Below are 20,313 nucleotides of genomic sequence, written 5' to 3'. Positions count from 1 at the left end.
GGCGCCACACACAACACACTGGAATGCATTGCTCCGTGTTGTTACTACCGTAAAGTGAGATGCTGAAAGCCATCAAAACTACAAACAAGGGGCCTGTTTTAAAACTTAGAAACGTCTTCGTCAGAACTTATCTGCACTTTCGGACTGTAGAGTAATGGTTTGAAGCGTTGTCAATGTATCAATCTCAAATACACATTTCGAGAAACGGTTTTAAATATTTGTAGGCCTATAATTAATTTTTTTTATAATAAGAAAAAAGATTATGATGCAGTAGCTTCGATTGTTTAGTTTTACTGTCAACATAAAGGTATTTTAAGAGGAAACTGTTTAGAAAAGAACGTGCACCCCCTCCACCTTCAATCCCTCCCATTTCCAACTACTTGCTTATCCAGCTGCTTTGAGGTCAGTCAGAATCCGTATAAACTGTCCAGGCGACCAGACTCACGGACGCGCAGAAGGGTGCTGAAAATCACGCCAGCCCTCAATAACATGTCATTATGTTGTTGCTCTGTCTGTTCAGTTCCGTCGGCGGGTAACTAAAGACAGCACGGAGGGTTGGATTGCCTGTTGTTGGAACTAGCCGTGGACATTTGCCGAAGGAAAGTGTTGCTTGGGAGCGACTCATGTGGCGGCGCCGACAGGAAACTCTGAGCTTTGATTCCATTGACGGCGACTCTTCGGAATCATTCAGAACTCGAGCGCGCGGACATTGAACGCTTATGGCGTTGTGTTTTGGGGAATTTCAGCCTGAGCAACTTTGAACATTTTTGGGAGAAATTAAACACATACAAATTAAATATTCTGTAATATTGATCACCCCGTGGGACGATTAAAAAATGTCGAGTCCTCTTCCGAAGTTCAAAAAGGATAAGGAGATCATTGTAGAGTACGAGAGTCAAGTCAAAGGTAAGAATCGCTTGTCTTGATGAGCCTTTTTCCATAAAACGTAGTAGTTGAATGGCTGGGAAGTGAGGCAGTGGTGCAATGAAATTATTTAATCATTGAGCAAATCTGCAACAGCTCACTGGGGGGAAATAAGCATCATAATGTGATGCACAGATTGAACGTTTTGAGCAAAGAATTGGAAGAATGCACATCAGATATAATGTTTTTGCAAACAACAGGTTTGGTAGAAGCTTATCATATGTTGTTCCGTGCTCAATGTAATCTGGTGATTTAGGGTTTGTACACACTGCGTTAAGCACCAGTGTTCAGTGTAGTAAACATAAACCAACATAGGGATTAAAGTGCCTTCGTCTTATTTTTATTTGTGGCAGTAGCAGACATAACACTGCATGGTCATGGAACACCTGGCAATATCAGGGAAAGTCAAATTTTTAATTCCCAGGTCTTTAAAAAAAATTATGGATGTTTTTGAAGTGAATATTCGGAAGTTGTTGTTGGCTCTGATGATCTTAATATTTTTGGTCAGAAATCTAAAAATATTTGGATTTCCAGCAAGAATCACAAACAACTGGAAAAGTAATGGAATTGTGTTAGTCAAAGGTGTAGCAAAGCCATAGGTGTTTGGAACAACATGGGGGGTAATAAATGATGACAATTAAATTTTTTGGGCAAACTATTCCTTTAAGGTCACACTGGGGCATAACTAAAGGGAGGGCAGAGTCACCCTAGAGCATGGGGGGAGTGGGGGCCCGCAACGGTTGACCAATAGAAACCATAATAATGACCGCAGGCCAGAGGGGTAATGAAAAACGACAAAGGCCTGCAAAGGAGGGGGCCTGACAGTTTGTTTGCACTGGAGCCCACAAGATCCAAGTTACGCCACTGAGGTCACCATAGAACCAAAGTTTTTAAATATTTTCCTTTTTACTTTCCAGCATACTAAGCTGGATGGTCTGTTTCCTTTTAATCTCATGAACATCATCATCGCAGGAAAGAGTCAGTTCCTGCATTGGAGTAACCATAGGGATTTGGCATCATGCCAAGGTGCTGAGTTCTCCAGGGCTGTGTGCAGACAGAAATGCCTATTTATGTTGAGAGAGAAGTGTGCTGGTAATATGACATTGTGTTGGTTGGAGCAGCAGTGCTCATTTGGCAGGAATGTTCAGTCCCTTGCTATGATGATGACTAAGACTGTTATAGCACCATGATGCACAGAATCCTCCCATGCAGAGCAACTCATTAACATTGCCAGCCAAGCCAAATGGGGTTGTACCATGAATACACCCCTCAGATTTTCAGCCATGCCTTTTTTTTTTTTTTTTACAACTACCGAAAAAAGACCTGTTCATGCACAAACTTATAAGGTTTGGTGTCGTCGTGTTGACAGTTGTTTTACGGCAGTGGTATTGTGTTCCAAAGGTTGGCATTCATATCCGATACAGATGAATTAATCTTTTTGCGTAGTTGAACATTTTTATGAACTTTCTCATTTGCAAGCTGTATGCACTTTCTAAGTGTTTGTACACCGCAATGCCATCATCGTGATTCAAATTATGTCTACTAGTTTGTGCATGGTCACAATGCTTCAGTCACTTGGCCATTCCATTAGGAAGTCATCAAACTGACTTGGGATGTTTTGGGATAGACTACTTCTGCAGCATTGTGGTTGATGCAAATTTGATACTGTGACTGAGAGGAGAGTTCGGAACTGTGCCTGGAATCCCTCTTTATCAGCTTATGCCAGGTTCTTGTGTCCTAAGTGCTCTTAGTGTTTGCATATTCCTCAGCCTTCTTATCTCCTGATCTTTCATTTGTTTGAGATCATGCATCATATTATTTGTGCTTAGGTTCTAAATTATTTAGTCAATACCAGCTATTAATTGCCCAGCTTTAAAGTCAAGATGAAACACCCTTCAAACCCATTTTACTTCCATAGTCTGATGGATTTCTGAGTGTAACAGGATACCACCAAAATGTAGAGTGGCACTTGATTTTATCAATTGAGAACGGATTGTGAAAAGTGGGTGTTATCTACCAGAATGGAGCTAGGAGGTTGGAAAGGGAGGGGTTTGAGTGTTTGAATGGGCAGGGGCTTGGTGACATCAGTTGAAAAGGAAAGACATTTGAGGGGTGGAGTAACTTCTTACAGTTTGAAAAATGGCAAAAACAAACCATTATTTCTTCTATTTCTAAAATGAATTGTGCACAAAAACAACCAACCATTTGTATTAAGAAAGTCAGTAGGGTCAGTTTTGATTTAATTTTAATTTGAAAGGGATATGTCACCTAAAAACTTACTTGAAATGATCCATTTCTTCCAATTATGTATGACTTCCTTACTTCGGTGGAACACATTTCCAAGGATATGTTGTCCAGAATTTTAGGGATTCATATCTTCATTCACCATTTTTATTACATTTCCATACAATCAATGTGAAAAATTTCCTTTTGTCTTCAACCAAAGAAAGAAAGTACTGTTTGGCAATAAAGCAAATGATCACAGAATTCATTTTTGGGTGAACTAGGCTATCACTTTTAAGAGTGCTTCCTATTACTAATCAAGCATTAAACCTTTTTAAAGTTGTTCAATACAAAGGTTATGTGTCACATAGTCTTGGATGACTCACTTTTTTTTTTTGCTTAGTTCCCATGGTCAATAAATTTGGAAAAGTTGAATCATCTTCAGTTTTAACTCTGACTCTTCTTTGCCTTAGCACCATTATGAGTCACATGAAACTTTTAGAGTTATCAGGCTAGGTCAGCCATCGAGGAATGAAAGGCATGAGGACCCCATTGGTACGTTTTCTTCTCACTCCACATAGAACAGCAGGAGAACCCAGCAGACAGTCTTATCAACACAAACCTGCCTTAACCTTAACCCTGCAAGTCTTCTGTGCAACACTGACTATATGTAACAATGTTGGAGGAACAGAACAAAACATTAAAAGGTGCCAAGATGCTACACTGATGTAAGGGCTGTCGGGGGAGCTGAGTAAAACCTTGAAAATGTTAAAAGTAAAGCGCAATGTGTTTTTTTTTTTTTTTTTGCATTCAGACATACACAACTGAGCTGAAAGAATGCCATGCAAAATAGAAGTGTATTTCAATTACATAATTGTTTTTATTGAAAATACAAAGTATAACCTAAACAATACAGGTGTATTTATGCTGTACTTTGTGAAGCATAGTGGTGTTACTTCATTGCAAATGCAGAAATGAGTTAACATATTATCTGGTCACTGGGCCTGCTGACAAAGCACAATACCATTGTTTTCTCTTGCCGGATTGTTTGTTTGATGTCGCACAGTTGGCATTCCTCTCATTGCACCAGGTCACAACTCACTGGCTGTCCCCTACTTGCTGTCCGCAACCTGTCGTGCAAGAATATTTCCCCCCATAAATGTTATTACATCTAACGCAGCTTCCCAATAAGACACAAATGGCATCTCATGCACTGCTGAATGAGGCATCAGTTGAGTAGTAGTGAGTTTGTTCATTATTCTATAATATTTCTAGCGAGTTGTGACCTAGAAATAGTCATAGACTTCAGAGCAGTGTTCTCAACTGGTTTTGCTTCAGGACCCACATTATACATCTCTCGAACTAAAGTAATCAAAGATTTTCTTAAAAATGAAATATTTAAGTTAGGTTTTTGAGGATGAGGGCATGTCAAGTAACCTGTCTATGTTGGTATCTGCCTAATTCAGTTACCATCTAAGTGATGATGAAATTAATAAGAATTGCATGAGTTTTATTGGATGCATAGCCTTTTCATCAACAACAAAATATAAATGTTAAATGGCCTACATTTATATAGCGCTTTTTTAACCTTAGTGGTTTTCAAAGTGCTTTACACGGACTCATTCACCCATTCATGCACACACTCGCACACCAATGACGGCAGAGCTATCCTATTGGAATATGGAAGTGCTCCTCTCTAGCAAAATCTAGAGAACACAACAGTGTAAACTTTGGTTCTCACCAAACAATAGTTCTGAAGACAAAATGGAGGAGAAACTAATTATTGCCGTGGTGGATTTTACGAATTAATACTTGAGTTAGATTAACATACAGGTGCGAAGGGACTTCAATATTTCTAAATTGCACAAATAATAAATACATATATATACATACTTGTCTCTGGCTTGCGTTTGCTTGCATGTCGCATGCCCCTCCGTGTGTCGATGCTGAGATTTACTTTTATATTGAATTTAATCACTCACTGAGGTTTACCTGCTAAATTAGCACCAAGCATCACAAGCAGCCTCAAGAATGGACACAGTGTAGCTGTATAACACTTTCCCTTGAGCAGACTATTGCACTACAGATCACTAAGTTTGTTCAGATAGAAATGGCATACTCGCGTGCATAGTTGCCAGATTGCACAAAATAAGTATTACATTAGGCGGAATAAATCTCAAACTGGGGGTGTTGCGTCTCTTATCTGGCAACCCCGAGCACGTTAAATGCTTGTGGAGACGCGTTATGTCCCAATACAATTTAACTGAATTATCCAATGAAAAATACAAAAGAGCTAATGATTAATCTTTGAAATAGTAGAATAATAGTTCTAATAATCACTAGATTAATCGATGATCAAAGTTAGATTAATCGATTATTGATGATTTGATTATCAAAAAAATTATCAACTAACGATTATCGTTAGTTGCAGCCCTAATCCTAACTATGCTGCATTATATAGTTGCATTTTATTATTCCGATTTAGCCTTGTTTTTTCCCTGCTGTCCACAATCCTGTCAGAACAGACCATTTTGGGTCACGACTCCCCACTTCAGAACCGCTGGTTTAGAAATATTTGAAATGTGATCACTGCTAGTCAGTTAGACATCTTGTATTATTTCAGTGAGTTTAAGTTATCCCACTTTAACTTCATCACAGTGACACCAGTCTTGCTAAATTTTAAAAGAGCTGTGAGTTCATTGTCTAAAAATGGCCTGAGTAATGTGCAATGAAGTGCAAGCAATCTTGTAGACTTTCTGTCACTATTACGGCTATCCTGAGGCTTGTGAAATTTTCAATGCAACTGAACACTGAGTAGCGCTCACGGTCACAGTACAGTATATTATTCATTTTCTCTAGATTTTTTCTTAATTGGAGCATACATGTGTAAGCCAATCGTTAATATCAAAACATCATAATGTGTTATTTGATAATGGCATTTTAGTTAATGCCATCAGTCCCATTCATATAAAATCTGAAAAATGAACTGAATGAGTAATCCAAGACTATTCAGTAAAGAAGTGACTTTCCGTTGAACGATTTGTTTAGCAACTTGAACGCTACTTTGTTTGTTTTTGTGTGTAGTCTGCGAAGTTGCAAAGAAAGTTCTATTGACTTTTTTTTTTTAATCAATATATTATATTTAGGCACCCGGTCTTTCTCTTTCGAGGGATTTATTTTGGCTAATAAGGGAGGGATCACTTTTATTGATTTTGGCCAATAAAAAAAATTGCTCCTTTTTGTCAGAGCATCACAACCAACAAGACACGGCAACAGTGGCTCAACCAAAGGTGTGAGTTTGGGATGGAATTATCTTGTTTGGCTGACCAATGGCAGTTAGAATGTCTCAGAAAATAGCTAATATCTTGCATTACTGTGCAAAAGTCTTGGGCATATAAGATGTTTCACAAAAGCATTTGTCTTTAGATGGTTATTTATATCTTCAGCTTTAGTGCGTCAATAAGAAATATAAATGTTAGACTCCAAACATAACTTTTCCAAACAGAAAATATTAGAATAGAAGAACAGGGAGCCCTGCAACACATGTCATGTCCCCCACATACCCCCCACTGAACAACGTGTCAGTCTGAGATTACATAAAGAGACAGATGCAATTGAGATGGACTAAATAGATTGAAAAACTCTGGCAAATTCTCCAAGAAGTTTGGAACATCCTATCTGCCAACAACCAAGAAAAACTGTCCAGGTGTATCTAGGAGAATTGGTGCTGTTTTAAAGGCAAAGGTGGTCACACCGAATATTGATTTAGCTTTTTTTTATGTTTACTGGACTTTGTATGACATTAAGAGATAAATGAAAATTATTTATGTCATTATATCTGAAGACATCCTCACTATGCAACATTTTTCTTAAGTGCCTAAAACTTTTCCACAGTACTGTATATTCTAAACATTTTCCAAATAAGAACCTTAAGAAAATCTGTTTCAAGTTATTTAAACAATGCCTCCTTTTCACACACGTCATTCGGATTTACTGCCCCAAATGTTCTTTACAGAACTGTTTTTTTTTTCTTCTTTTCATTACAGTTCCCACACTTCCTGTCTGAGTCATCCTGTACCACTGTTCCCCACAGGTCCCCAAATACCTGCCATCTGCTCCAGCCTTTGTGCTTGATTCTAGTGCCCAAAGAGTGGATGTTCACCCTTGGTGGTGGAGGAGAGAGTGGGGGTTATTGATGGGACCATCTGTGTCCACTCTCCCTCTCTCTTGTTTGATAGACTAAACCTGTCTCCTGCCTGGTCTTTCCATGCATGCTGTGCTTTTCTCTCAACCCTATAAAAATTCTGCTTCTCTCCACCCACATGTCACACCCTGAGTCCACTATCTCAAACCTTAACAGTATCAGTGAATGTCAAGGTATTGTTATGGAACATGACAAAAAGAAAAGAGCTTTTGTTTACAAGTTTAAGTTAGGGTTTCCCTTGTAAACCTATTGAACAACATTAAAGTGCCAGATTATTTTTTTTTTCCATTGGTAATTTTGTAGTATTTAAGCTAGTGTTGTGCAATCTTCTTCATTGTCAGATTGTCCTATCGTAAGCCTGTGTGATCGCCAATACATGATATTATCGGGCGGGGCAATAATTTACTTATTTGGTCATTTATCATTGGCCATCATTTTGCGAACAAAGATAAACAAAATGTCCCGTCACCTATTTGGCAATATTTAGGTTTTAAACTAGACGCAAAAGGCAAGCCTGTGGATATCACACAGGCAATTTGCAAACTTTGCATGGGAGTTGTGCCTGTGAAGGAGTCTCAACCCTATATATATACACATTTGCGTGCCCACCACCATGCTGATGCTGCTAAACTAGCACCAAGAAAATCTGTGGTCGGCAAAGATCGAAGTCAGCCGTCTATCATCGGCGCTTGTGTAAAAAGCACTAAGTACAAATGAAACGGTGAAATATGGGCCCAGTGCACAGCGGCTGTCTTCAATTATATCACAAAGGAGATGGTCTCCTATCATACAGTTGAGTTTTAGAGATCTACTTCAAACCTTTGACAAAGCTGCTGGGGCACAAGTACTTCACCAACACTGCTATCCCCGATCTGTACAATAAAACAAGGGAACTAAAGATTTGAATGCGGCTGACTTTGTCGCTTTGACCACAGATGTTGTCAAACATAAACATGACCCCCTACATGTCTGTGACAGTCCTTTATATTTCGGAGGATTGGAAACTGGAGGCAAAATGTCTCGAAATGACATTCATCCCGGAGAACCACACTGCAGAGTTATGGATGGTTATATAATTTTTCATCGTATAATGATAACAGCAACTTGTTATTGCAGTGCTATTAATATTATCATTAGTAATATCATTACAATTTTATGTTAATATGCTATGCAAAGAAAACAAAATGCAGACGAATGACGATGCCGTTTTCGCCATGGTTCAAGCAAAAACTGTATAAGAATGATGTGTCTCTTTTACAACAAGCACTCTTGAATTAATTTATGAATATAGGTCTATCACCTTGCAATTTAATTATGATGTGGGATGTAGTTTTGTTGTCTGTTTTTAAAACATTTTCAATGTTTCATTTTTATAATCCTCAGACGCGTGTCGGTGTCGCAAGTGTCGGTTATATGCGGTGATGTCGATGTGAAAATATGGCAGGGCAAATTAATTGTAATATTAATTTGATGATGATGATGATGATAATAATAATAATAATACATTAATGGAAATCGAGCCAAATATCGTCTTGATATCGTCAAAGGCATCAGCTATTGATGATATCTCTGACTATCGTCGATCCCTGATATCATCGTCTATCGGCACAACCCTAATTTAAGCCAATTACTCCACATATGCCACAATTCCATGCATAGCAATGCATCACAACATCATAATTGCAAAACTGCCAGACACAGAGAGTGAATCTGCTGGAATTGGACCAGTTTTAATATTTGTGACTCGTTTGACACTGTCAGTATGGCGCCTCATGAGGGCCTGTCCCACTGGCAGTACTAAAGCCCGTTTTTGGTACTTTTCCCCAGGTCTGGTGCTTTTTGTCACTTTCAGACCAAAGGAACTATATAGATCCTCGAAGACGTTTTAGGAGACATACTCCGGAGTAGATACTTTTGGGGCGTTTAGGAACTGTGTGACTTTGGGAGATGCAGCAGCCTGTAATTGGTCAAAAACATGCATTGAGAAAGGAGAGGAGCTCCACAGCCACCGTTAGTAAACAAACTAGCTGCTTGCCTGCTACTCTGAGGATTGCGCAAATTTTTAACTAAATTTCTCTTAACGGCAACAACAAAGTATACAAAGAGAATCACAGACTTTCTTTTGTGTGTGTTTGTGACTTCATCGGGAGACACTATCTGAGTTTTTATTGCATCTGTACTGTGTGACTATACAGAAAATAAAGTGATTTCTGGGTTACTTCATCGACTTTTTCCTGGGGTGACCGATATAAATAATCATATGTTTATCGAGAGTGGGTAATTTAACTTTATTATACACTAAACCATCATTAAATCTAGTTTACATGAGAGAAGTGTTGCGTGCCTGATACTGCATGCTTAACCTGCATCAAGATGTCTTTTAAGTCTATTAGATAGTATTTCAGTACAGTAATTTGTGCTGAGTCATAAAAGCCTTTACTGTAAAAGATTGTGTTGATAAATAGGTTTATAGTGTATTTTCAACATCCACTGAGTTCAGCGTGTGCTCTGTGGTTAAAGCACGCTTTCGCCTCCTCTCCCTCTGGCTGCAGCACGGAGCATCGCACGGACACTTCATGCACCCAGTTTAACTGTAACCTGAAGAATCTGACTGCATCCGAAAACTGGAAAATGCTGCCTTCAGAGACTGTATAAGGATGGATGAAGGTAGAATGATTTAAGGTGCTTTTTAAACAGTTTAGAGTTCCATTCATCCAAAACACTGTTGTTTAAACCATTAACTGCTGAGGCAGCTGCTGACAATTTCTGATGCAGCCAAAGTTCATAAACAAAAGTGTAGCTCTGATCCCGGGCATCCTCCATTGGTTTTATTGATTTTGTTGTTGTTACTATTGAAACGCACGTGCAAACATTGTCAGAAAGAAATTGTTGATCATAGATGATGTCACTACGGAGTTTGCTTTTTGTTATTGCGAATATAACAGGGGAAAATTCTCCTTGAATGTTCAGTTCTTCATAAGAGTTCTCACCTAGAAAGTTACTGAGGGAAAAGTACCAGGACTGTAGGTGAGAGGGCCTATAGATGCAAGTCTGACTACACTAGAAGTTTCAGAGTCTGTGCTTTATATGACCTGCTTCTTCATTAATTGAACTGCATGAAATTATGTGAATGTATGTATAAATGCATAAAAAATGTCACCACTTAGATCTAATGTGTCAGTGCAATATTGTGAGAAAAATAATCAAAGTACATTAATTTATGATTTTATCAGTACAGCCCTGTATTTGAGCATCAGATGGCCATCCCAGCTCATATTCAGATAAAGGATCATGTGAGCTTTCTTTGGCCATCAGACCTAAATACAGTTTTGTTGAGTAAAGCACTGTTATGAGAAAAAGCAGAAGGTGAGAGATTTCTCCTAGCTCACAGAAGGTCTCAAGTCATGGTCCCAGCTCCAGTTTAACCTAATTGCTTTAATCTCTTCTAATCTCCTCTCTCCACCTATTAGGGCTGGGCGATTAATCGCATTTTATTTTTAATTACGATTTTGGCTTCCAACGATTTTGAAAAAAAGATAATCAAGATAAAACTATTATTGTGCAGCATTTTGTTTTGCAATGAAGCACCCCGGTGTTATATCTTTAAAGCATCCTTTATTAAAGTTAAAATAATAAGGCAGCTGGTTATGAAGATAAACTCTGAAACTGGCATTTCTCTGTTCAGTCAGCATCGCGTCGGAGTTGCTTGGAGTGACTGGGGAAGAGATTGTCTTGTCCCGGCTGATGCACACTCTGGCGCGGAGATGCTTATCTATTGCTGCTGCTAGATTATAACGTGATGACTCGTGATGTAGTGAATCATAATATACAGTGCATCCGGAAAGTATTCACAACGCTTCACTTTTTCCACATTTTGTTATGTTACAGCCTTATTCCAAAATGTATTGAATTCATTAAGGCTGTAACGAAACAAAATGTGGAAAAAGTGAAGCGCTGTGAATACTTTCCGGATGCACTGTATGTGTCACGTTCACTGTGTGTATCTTATCATGAAGAAAATCGGCAATTTGATCTAGAATACAAAGTTTGTTTTTGTGACTTAAAGATGGATCGAAGTGAACATAAAGGTGAGAGAGTGTAGTCTTAGCCCAATACACTGGAACAAAATAAGTTTTTGATTAGTCTTAATAATATCTAAAACTCCTTTAAAACAATGTACATTTATACTGCAGCTATCCTGCAGAAGACATTTTTTATTATCATAGAATGTTGAATACAATATTTAATCCGGGCTTGACATTAATGCTTGTCCGGTACAAATGGATTTTTGAAGGGGCAAGCGAAAGTGAATTTTACTTATCCGACTGGACAACCAGACTGATTAAAACATCAATAATGAAAAAATAACCGGCTGTATTTGTGATTAGCCTAGGCCTGTGTCACTTATTAGTTCATATTCTTATTTTGCTGTTGAAAGTAATCAATAATGCATCATTTTTTAATTTGCAAGTAATCTAGTAACAGCTGCACCCTGTTTGATTGGCAGGCGGCGTATCTGTGTGTGCTGAAAATGCCCGCGATAATGCACCTGAACAGTCAAATACATTTCATAAAGTGAACGTAAACAGTGGAGAAAAAAAAGTGGATTTATATTAAAATGTCATACTTGTAAGTATAAATGTAAGCAAATAGACCTGCTGCTGTCTAGTGTGTCATTATATTAATCAGACAACCATAACAAGAAAACACTCAGTGCTCTAGACTGAGTAACTTTAGAAGATTTAAAAAGTATTAATGTATTATAATCGTACAGTGAATAACGGTAGTTATTTTATGTTGCATTCTGCAATAACATGATGAAAAAGTTGATCTCATTCCATAGAACTATGAGCATCCCTCTGCTGTTAATGGTGGCAACAGAGGCTTTCTTTGACTACCAAACATAACATAAAATAATTATCACATGACAATAGCGTCCTCCCCTACCCAGTGCAGTTTACATTTAAAGTTAAATAATCGTGATCTCAATAGTGACCAAAATAATTGTGATTTTATGATTTTTTTTGTCATAATCAAGCAGCCCTACCACCTTTCCTACACTCTCCGAAACTGAGAAGTGTATTTGTTGTCAAGTGGAGTGGGTCTTTATAAAGGTGACCATAAACACTCTGTTTCTTACATTTAATGAAACAGAGTCTTGGGCTTTATCATTCTACTTCTACTGAGCTTGAATTAGAGATGCACCGATTGCAATTTTCTTGGCCAATTCCGATTTCCGATTTTTTTAATTTTTTTTACAAGTTTGACCTGCCGATACTGATTTTTTTTATTTCTCCCGGGAAACTCCCATAATTTGTGAGTATGGCCCAAACCACATTATATGAATAATCACATCAATATGTTATTCCAAGGTTGTCCAGTTGCCAGATCTTATATGAAACGCATCCTACACACACAATCAACACATCATACAAATTTCTAATAATTTGTGACCTCAACTTGGCAACCAAAACCCAGCTGCTCTGTTGATATCTGTGCAGGCAGTAGACGCGGGAAGTTGAATCAAGCATCACTGGTAGATTGTAGGAGAAGACTCAGGTGGTGCTCCGGCGAAAAAAATAAATGTGTATATACACTCACCTAAAGGATTATTAGGAACACCATACTAATACTGTGTTTAACCCCCTTTCGCCTTCAGAACTGCCTTAATTCTACGTGGCGTTGATTCAACAAGGTGCTGAAAGCATTCTTTAGAAATGTTGGCCCATATTGATAGGATAGCATCTTACAGTTGATGGAGATTTGTGGGATGCACATCCAGGGCACGAAGCTCCCGTTCCACCACATCCCAAAGATGCTCTATTGGGTTGAGATCTGGTGACTGTGGGGGCCATTTTAGTACAGTGAACTCATTGTCATGTTCAAGAAACCAATTTGAAATGATTCAAGCTTTGTGACATGGTGCGTTATCCTGCTGGAAGTAGCCATCAGAGGATGGGTACATGGTGACCATAAAGGGATGGACATGGTCAGAAACAATGCTCAGGTAGGCCGTGGCATTTAAACAATGCCCAATTGGCACTAAGGGGCCTAAAGTGTGCCAAGAAAACATCCCCCACACCATTACACCACCACCACCAGCCTGCACAGTGGTAACAAGGCATGATGGATCCATGTTCTCATTCTGTTTACGCCAAATTCTGACTCTACCATCTGAATGTCTCAACAGAAATCGAGACTCAACAGACCAGGCAACATTTTTCCAGTCTTCAACTGTCCAATTTTGGTGAGCTCTTGCAAATTGTAGCCTCTTTTTCCTATTTGTAGTGGAGATGAGTGGTACCCGGTGGGGTCTTCTGCTGTTGTAGCCCATCCGCCTCAAGGTTGTGGGTGTTGTGGCTTCACAAATGCTTTGCTGCATACCTCGGTTGTAACGGGTGGTTATTTCAGGCAAAGTTGCTATTCTGTCAGCTTGAATCAGTCGGCCCATTCTCCTCTGACCTCTAGCATCAACAAGGCATTTTCGCCCACAGGACTGCCGCATACTGGATGTTTTTCCCTTTTCACACCATTCCTTGTAAACCCTAGACACACACACACACACACACACGTAAATTTAACAACAGCTGGACGGAAGAATTTAATTTCATATCCCGAAGCCATATCAACAATACCATTTGCAATGTGTGTCGCATTGATTTTAATATCGGACACTGTGTTTTCGCTGCTCATACCAAGGAAAGATAGGAGAGGCTGCTGATTGTGGCTGGCTCTGAGTTCTGGCTAGCTTTAGCCGCTTTCCCTTTTTTAGCTTCTTTTTTAAAATGAGCATTTTCAAGCTGGGTGATGGTGTTTTAAGTGTCTAAATTAGGTTTGTTGTTCCGAAAGTTATTGTGGTGGTTCCCCCGCGGTTTACTTTAGCCTTACACCGTGTCCTAACTACACGCGACGCGATGCCGCGACACGCGATAAAAGGTATCTTTTCCATGTTAATCAGAGTTTTTGTCCTAACCAGACGCGACGGCGACACGCGAAGTTTCTAATTTCGAAACGGTTCCTATTTCTGCGACGTCGCGGCTGACAGATCCACTCACACAGAGATCTCATTGGATGGAAGTTCTGCATGTCATGAATATTTAATCATCAAACATGGACGATGAGGAACTGATTGTCGAAGTTCAAAGGCATTCAATTCTCTACGATAAATCCCACAAATTCCACAAAGACATCAGGAAAAAGGATTCCGTCTGGAGAAGTATAGCTGAAGCATTGAATACACATGGTAAGTTAAGTTTAGACTTTCATCTACAGCGAATGAATGAATGAATGTAGCATTTAGCTATAGTAGGCTACTAATGACGCATCAACCTGTGTAAAACAAATTCCGCTTTATTTTCAATGTAAAGTAGAGTGAATAGGCATGACGATTTGTGTCCCTGTATCCAGGGGTGTCATTCCAGACAATCTACTGAAATACAGGCAGGATGGGGAGTCGCAATGACAATGACAGTAGTCCGAGCTGTGCACACCATTTCCAATGCGAGTGCGGGCCAGCAGTGCGCTTTCACAGACTCCGCCCACACGCTGTTCTGAATGGCTGTGATTTTTGATTGATGTGTGGCGTCTCACAGTAGCGTTGCGTCTAGTGTGGACAGACACACTTGCTGTCGCTGGAATTTTATCGCTTCGCGTGTAGTTAGGACACGGTGTTACAATCATTACAAATTGCAAACTTAATGTATTCTTCAAAGTGATGATCTTCCACGCCAATGACATGATTACATGCAGCCTGGTCCGCTGGCAACAAAACGGACCGGCTTGGAATCGGAAAGACGTGAGGCTGACCGGCCGGTCACCGGTCCGGGCCGAGCAGAGCATGCAGAAAATCAGCTGATTCCGGTTCCTGGCCGGTCGATCGGGCATCTCTAGCTTGAATTATCACTTTGGTGTGTTTTAAAGCTCATCCATTGGCCTGCGTTGATCTCGGCTGATCCCCAAGCAAAACCTTGTTCTGCATCATTGCTATCATTTATATATTAAGTTGAATGAGGCTTCATATCAAGTAGACTAATTGTTAATGGCATTGATTGTACTTTTCAAATTAGATTACATAACAGGATGCATTTATTATGGAAGCTGATCTGAAATGTGCGGTCAGCTTTGATTTGCTTCAACAAGCCAATTATTGCCCATTAAGATAAGCAACAAAGAATCAAGGCTGCAATGAAGAATCGTTTGAAACGCATGACGGTGCATTTCTTTGGCATAGCAAGTTTGCATGGTTTCTTTTATCAGATTCATAAGATGTATTATTGATGGGCCACTAATGTCATAAAATGGAATAACATTTTTTTTTTTAAAAAAGGTTTCCCAATAACCACTTTTGTCTTCCATTAGGTGGAAAAAAAGAAAAATAAGATGAAGAAAACATAATATAATACATTTCCAATTGAAGCAAGATACAAAATTAGAAAAGGCCTGTTTTTGAACTTTCCTAGCACTAACATTTTTAGTTAGAATCTGCTTCACTTTTATTTTATGTTTTATTCACATTTGCAGCATATTTAATTTTGGAGGGGAATGTCAACGAGTCCGTGAGAAATAGATTTATTGCCAACTCTTCATTGGGTTGGACTGTTGTTTAAAGTGTTTTGGATCGTTCCGCTGACAAAACAATGATAAAAATGTATTTAAAAGAAAATGCAGTTGACAAAGAAACACAATAAACATGAGTTGTGGAAAATTATAGCTTTATTTATTTATTTAAACTTTATATAGTCCTTGCTATTGAAGTTATGTTTCCTCACAGCCTTGTTTTCATTAACGTCAAAAATCAAATATGTCACTACTGTGAATAAGGTATATTTTGTATATTGGGTTAAAATTTTTGATTTTTGTTTTGACCAAGTTTTGATAATTTTATTTCACCCCTCTGTTTTTCTGTTTTGGCCACAGTTGAATTAGAATCTTTCTCTTGCTTGCTGTTCTCCCAACAGATCAAAAGCCTCAGATGGTTGTATGTGTTTTCCTAGCAACCACACTGATTACACTGTTTATCATCGGTTGCTCAATCCTTGCAGCACCTGCATTTTCTCCCTAAGGCCTTCCACTAAAGCACTTGTCATTCCTTGGGTTGTTGTTGGTCATGCAAAGTCATACACACAAATGGAAGGTTAAAGGCCTGGTTATGCTTTGTTTTGGATCGGATCGCGCCTTGCCGACTGTTGCCTTTCTTAGTATACTCTTCTGACCATGCCCACTATAGCTGCTATGTGATGCTGTTTCAGGGACTAACCGAAAACCAGAACAAAGTGTTTTTCAATTGTTCTGGAGTGAAAATTGTATTTTTAAATGGTTATAACCGGTTAACTTTGTTCTGATAATTTTTTCATTAAACCAAATAAAAAAGGGTTTATCACCATACATTTTTGAAAATACACCATTTTATGTTGCCCGGAAAATGAAATATTTGTTTTGATCCCGAAGGAAACTGCTGAATCGCACATTTCTTTTCCTAATTGCCCTTTGTGAATGAAGACCTTTTTAACAACTTTGTATAATTTTTACTTACACATTTAATGCAGATACAAGGAAAACATTATTAGAGGTAAAAAGTACTTTTCCAAGTCTTCACTGAATTATTGTTAGATATGCTGCATTAATTCAGTTTTAATGCTGCCAGGTTTTGAGTCAGAAGCAGATCTGTAAATGAAATGATACATAACTGTTAATTAACTACTTTTTATGATTTCTATGCCGATAAATCCACCACAAAGGAAAAAAATGGCTTATTTTCACTTATTTTGGTGAAGAAAGTGGCTTATTTTGGGCTTGTTTTTCAAGGCCACATTGCAAAACATCGCAAAACGGCAACTGGTATTTCAAACACCCATTAGAGCAGAGTACTGTAATTTTAAAGAAGAACGTTATTAACTGTTCTTTTATTTTGTTTTTAGTAACTTGTTGGAAAGGAGGCTGCGGAACTTCTGAACTGGAACTTCTGAACTTTTTGCTCGGAACAAACTGAAATAAATAACATATCGTTTTTAGTCCCTGGTTTTAGTATGGTCGGCACATGTGCCGATGATGCGCACAGACGAGGACCGCGGGTCGAGAAAATCTAGGCCATGCGGACTATGCTGATGATGAAATGTGCATCATGCATACTGTGTGCAGAGAAATCCGCAACATGGAAACTGAAGGATACTCAGACCTAGACTTTTTTTTTTTTTTCTGAAATCAGTCTGTGCTCACCGAAATGCGATACCTTGGTGGCCAAAATTGGTAAGTGTTGTCAGGCAAATGTGCACGCGTGAGCTCCATTTTCCGGGTGAGATATACACAGAGGAACGCCAAAAGCAAATTGTGAAATAACTTGAGTTCAGCTGTACAGGCTGTAATACAATGAAGAGAAATGCATATTTTATAAACTGTATAAACCTCAAAACTAAACGTAACCATCAGTGGAGTAAAAATAGAATGTAAGAGGTAAAAATGATAGTGAATTGCGCTCGTCACTGATTATGCGAACATGATTACTTCCTGATTCTAACACATTATTCGGACCCGGGTCTTCCAGGCTGCTGACGCAACATGCTTTCAGTTGCGCCTAGGGCTGTGGTTAAGGGCCAATCCCTGCCCTTATGGAATGGTATTATACGGTGGTTTAAGTCCAATGGAGGGAGTGTGCACAAATTATACATTTATTGCGCATCAAACTTTAAAAAATACTTTATTGTACTCCATTAAAGACATTATTTCAGAAATATATTTCAAGTTTTGTAATGTCTATTAAGTAAGCTGATATGTTTGTCACGTGCATAGCCCTAGTCGTACCACAGGAGAACGTAAACACTGGAGCTGGTGCAAAAATGTGTGAAAAGAGATGCCGCTTTTCTGTGAGTCGGCATAATGTGGATGATTTTAGGGTGCCGGAACTGTCAGAAACATCATGCTGACTTTCGATGTGATCATGTTGCCCTGGTTGGGTCTGTTTTAGAGTTGATGTGGAGAATTGTTTGCCATGAGTTCTGCTCTCCCACACGATAAAGCCTCATTGTGGTCAAGGTGTGAGCTGCAGTCTTAAAGATTCAGGGGGCCACAGGCCCATCTTACGTGTCATGGCCTGGACTGTGCGGCTCCCTCCCTGGAGGGGGAAACTTTAGACAGGGCTGTAGTTTCAGCCATGGATGTGTGGGACTCCCAATGAAAAGCCCATTTATTGATACAAATCTGAGCACCATAGTTCTTTTCTAAATTAGCCACTTGGAAAGCCTGTTATTCAAACCCTTTTTTTATCTTTTTAAATTGGTGCTTTTTTACTATTCAGTGAAATGTTTTAAGCTTCTGCACATAACTATTAAGCCCACAAGTATGATTTATTTTAAAAACTAAAGGAATTAAAAAGGTTTTAAAACTATTAAGTTTATAAATCCATACTGAAGACCTCCCAATGTTATTCTTATCCTTATGGAGACAAAGTAGCTAATTTCAAGGCAAATGTTAGCAGTCTAGCAGATAACAAAAAGTGTGAAGGAGAGTGATTTAATATGGATACATTGATCTAATGTAGTTATGTACATTCATCTAACAAATTGCAAAATACTATTACATAATGGTTTAAAAAGATAAAAAGCTTGATAAAAAGCATAATCTTTGTTTTTCATCAAGACTGGCATATATATATATATATATATATATATATAATTTTGCAACTTATATTTCAGTGATTTTCATGACCCCCGCTGAGCAGTGAAGTCTTGTGGAGGAAGTTTATTATGAACACTTGTTTTAACATATGGGAGATGATTAAGAAGCCTGTTGTAGTTTTGTATAGATCCATCATAAGTTAAAGTTTCTTAATAGAGCACCATCTTTTGCAGTTCATCTCTTTTGTTCAGAGTCATTTCTTTTAACCCATGCGCAAAGCTACATATGGTCTATACATACATCTGCTTGTGGTTGATGATTATTATGAGGCTTCATCATTAATGTATAGAATACAAAACCCTCTCAAATCAAAACATTATGACTGCAGTCGAACCACAGAGAACAACCCTCTCATGATCATTTTAGTTTGTGTGGATGAAGCATGTGTTTTAACAATGCCCAGCCTCAAACAATCTTTTGTGACATGCTGAAAACTTAATTCAGGTTTCTGATCAAGAGCTTTAAGTTCCATCCAGATGTTACATTGGCCTGTAGAATTGGCTAGAAAAAACTAGACTGCATGCAGACAGCCTGTACGTACTGTGCTGATTATACAATTTGTGCAATGCGCCCTTTGCACAAGATATACTCGCATGCAGAAAATATAGCATACATTTGAACTGTAGTGATTTAATGCCATGCCAGCTTCCATGGCTATTTTCATGTCGAAAAACAAGTCTAAAGACAATAAAAGCTATAGTGATTAAAAGTGGATTGCTAGGGTGTTCAGGTGGTTGCGAAGTTAAAAGAGCCCACCTCCAAGTCCCTTTATTGTAAGTCTATGGAATCCCTGGCAAAAATCGCTGTTCAAATTCCTAATCCAATGTATGGGTAGTTTTGCTAAGTAGTTCTGTTCTAAACTCATGCCATTGGTTTAACTAATGTTGCTATGTTCAGCTAATTGGATGTTAAAAGTGCGAGGTTTTGATCCGGGCCGTTTCTGAGCATATGGGTGGCCCTAAGCGAAATCCTTGTGCCACAAGAGGGCCCCTTGTCTAATTGTCTAATTGACCCATAACAGCTGTCTGTCTTGAAACTTTTAGAATATTTTAAAATAAATAAATAAAAAAAATGTATGCTTTATGGGGCACCCTGGTGTCTCGAGGGCCCTAAGCAACCTCATATTGCTAGAAACAGCCCTGGTTTTGATGTGTGCCACAGAGCCGCAGTGGTTAAATTTCTTTGGGAGCAGTGTGTTAGGTTGATGATTGTCCATTTTGCAGTCTTTTATGTGGTTTGTCCCTTGCCTGTTTCCTTTCTCACTGGTACAGTATAGCCTCTGGCATGCTGTG

General features: G+C 38.7%; 1 protein-coding gene across 3 annotated transcripts in view; it reads left to right on the top strand.

Annotated features, from left to right (window-relative positions):
- The first annotated feature begins 391 nt into the window (after positions 1-391).
- Positions 392-20,313, top strand: part of LOC127622967 (SLIT-ROBO Rho GTPase-activating protein 1-like) — a 134,255-nt gene continuing 114,333 nt past the window's right edge. The window contains exon 1 of one of the 3 annotated variants that reach the window (XM_052097181.1): positions 392-906. In XM_052097181.1, the coding sequence (XP_051953141.1) occupies positions 837-906 (70 nt within the window). In that variant the 5' untranslated portion in view covers positions 392-836. The remainder of the gene's footprint in view (positions 907-20,313) is intronic. The other 2 variants (XM_052097179.1, XM_052097180.1) reach the window with 2 other exon arrangements.

This window comes from Xyrauchen texanus, chromosome 29, assembly GCF_025860055.1.
Source record: "Xyrauchen texanus isolate HMW12.3.18 chromosome 29, RBS_HiC_50CHRs, whole genome shotgun sequence".
NCBI lineage: Eukaryota > Metazoa > Chordata > Actinopteri > Cypriniformes > Catostomidae > Xyrauchen > Xyrauchen texanus.
This window is presented reverse-complemented; position numbering and strand designations above follow the sequence as displayed.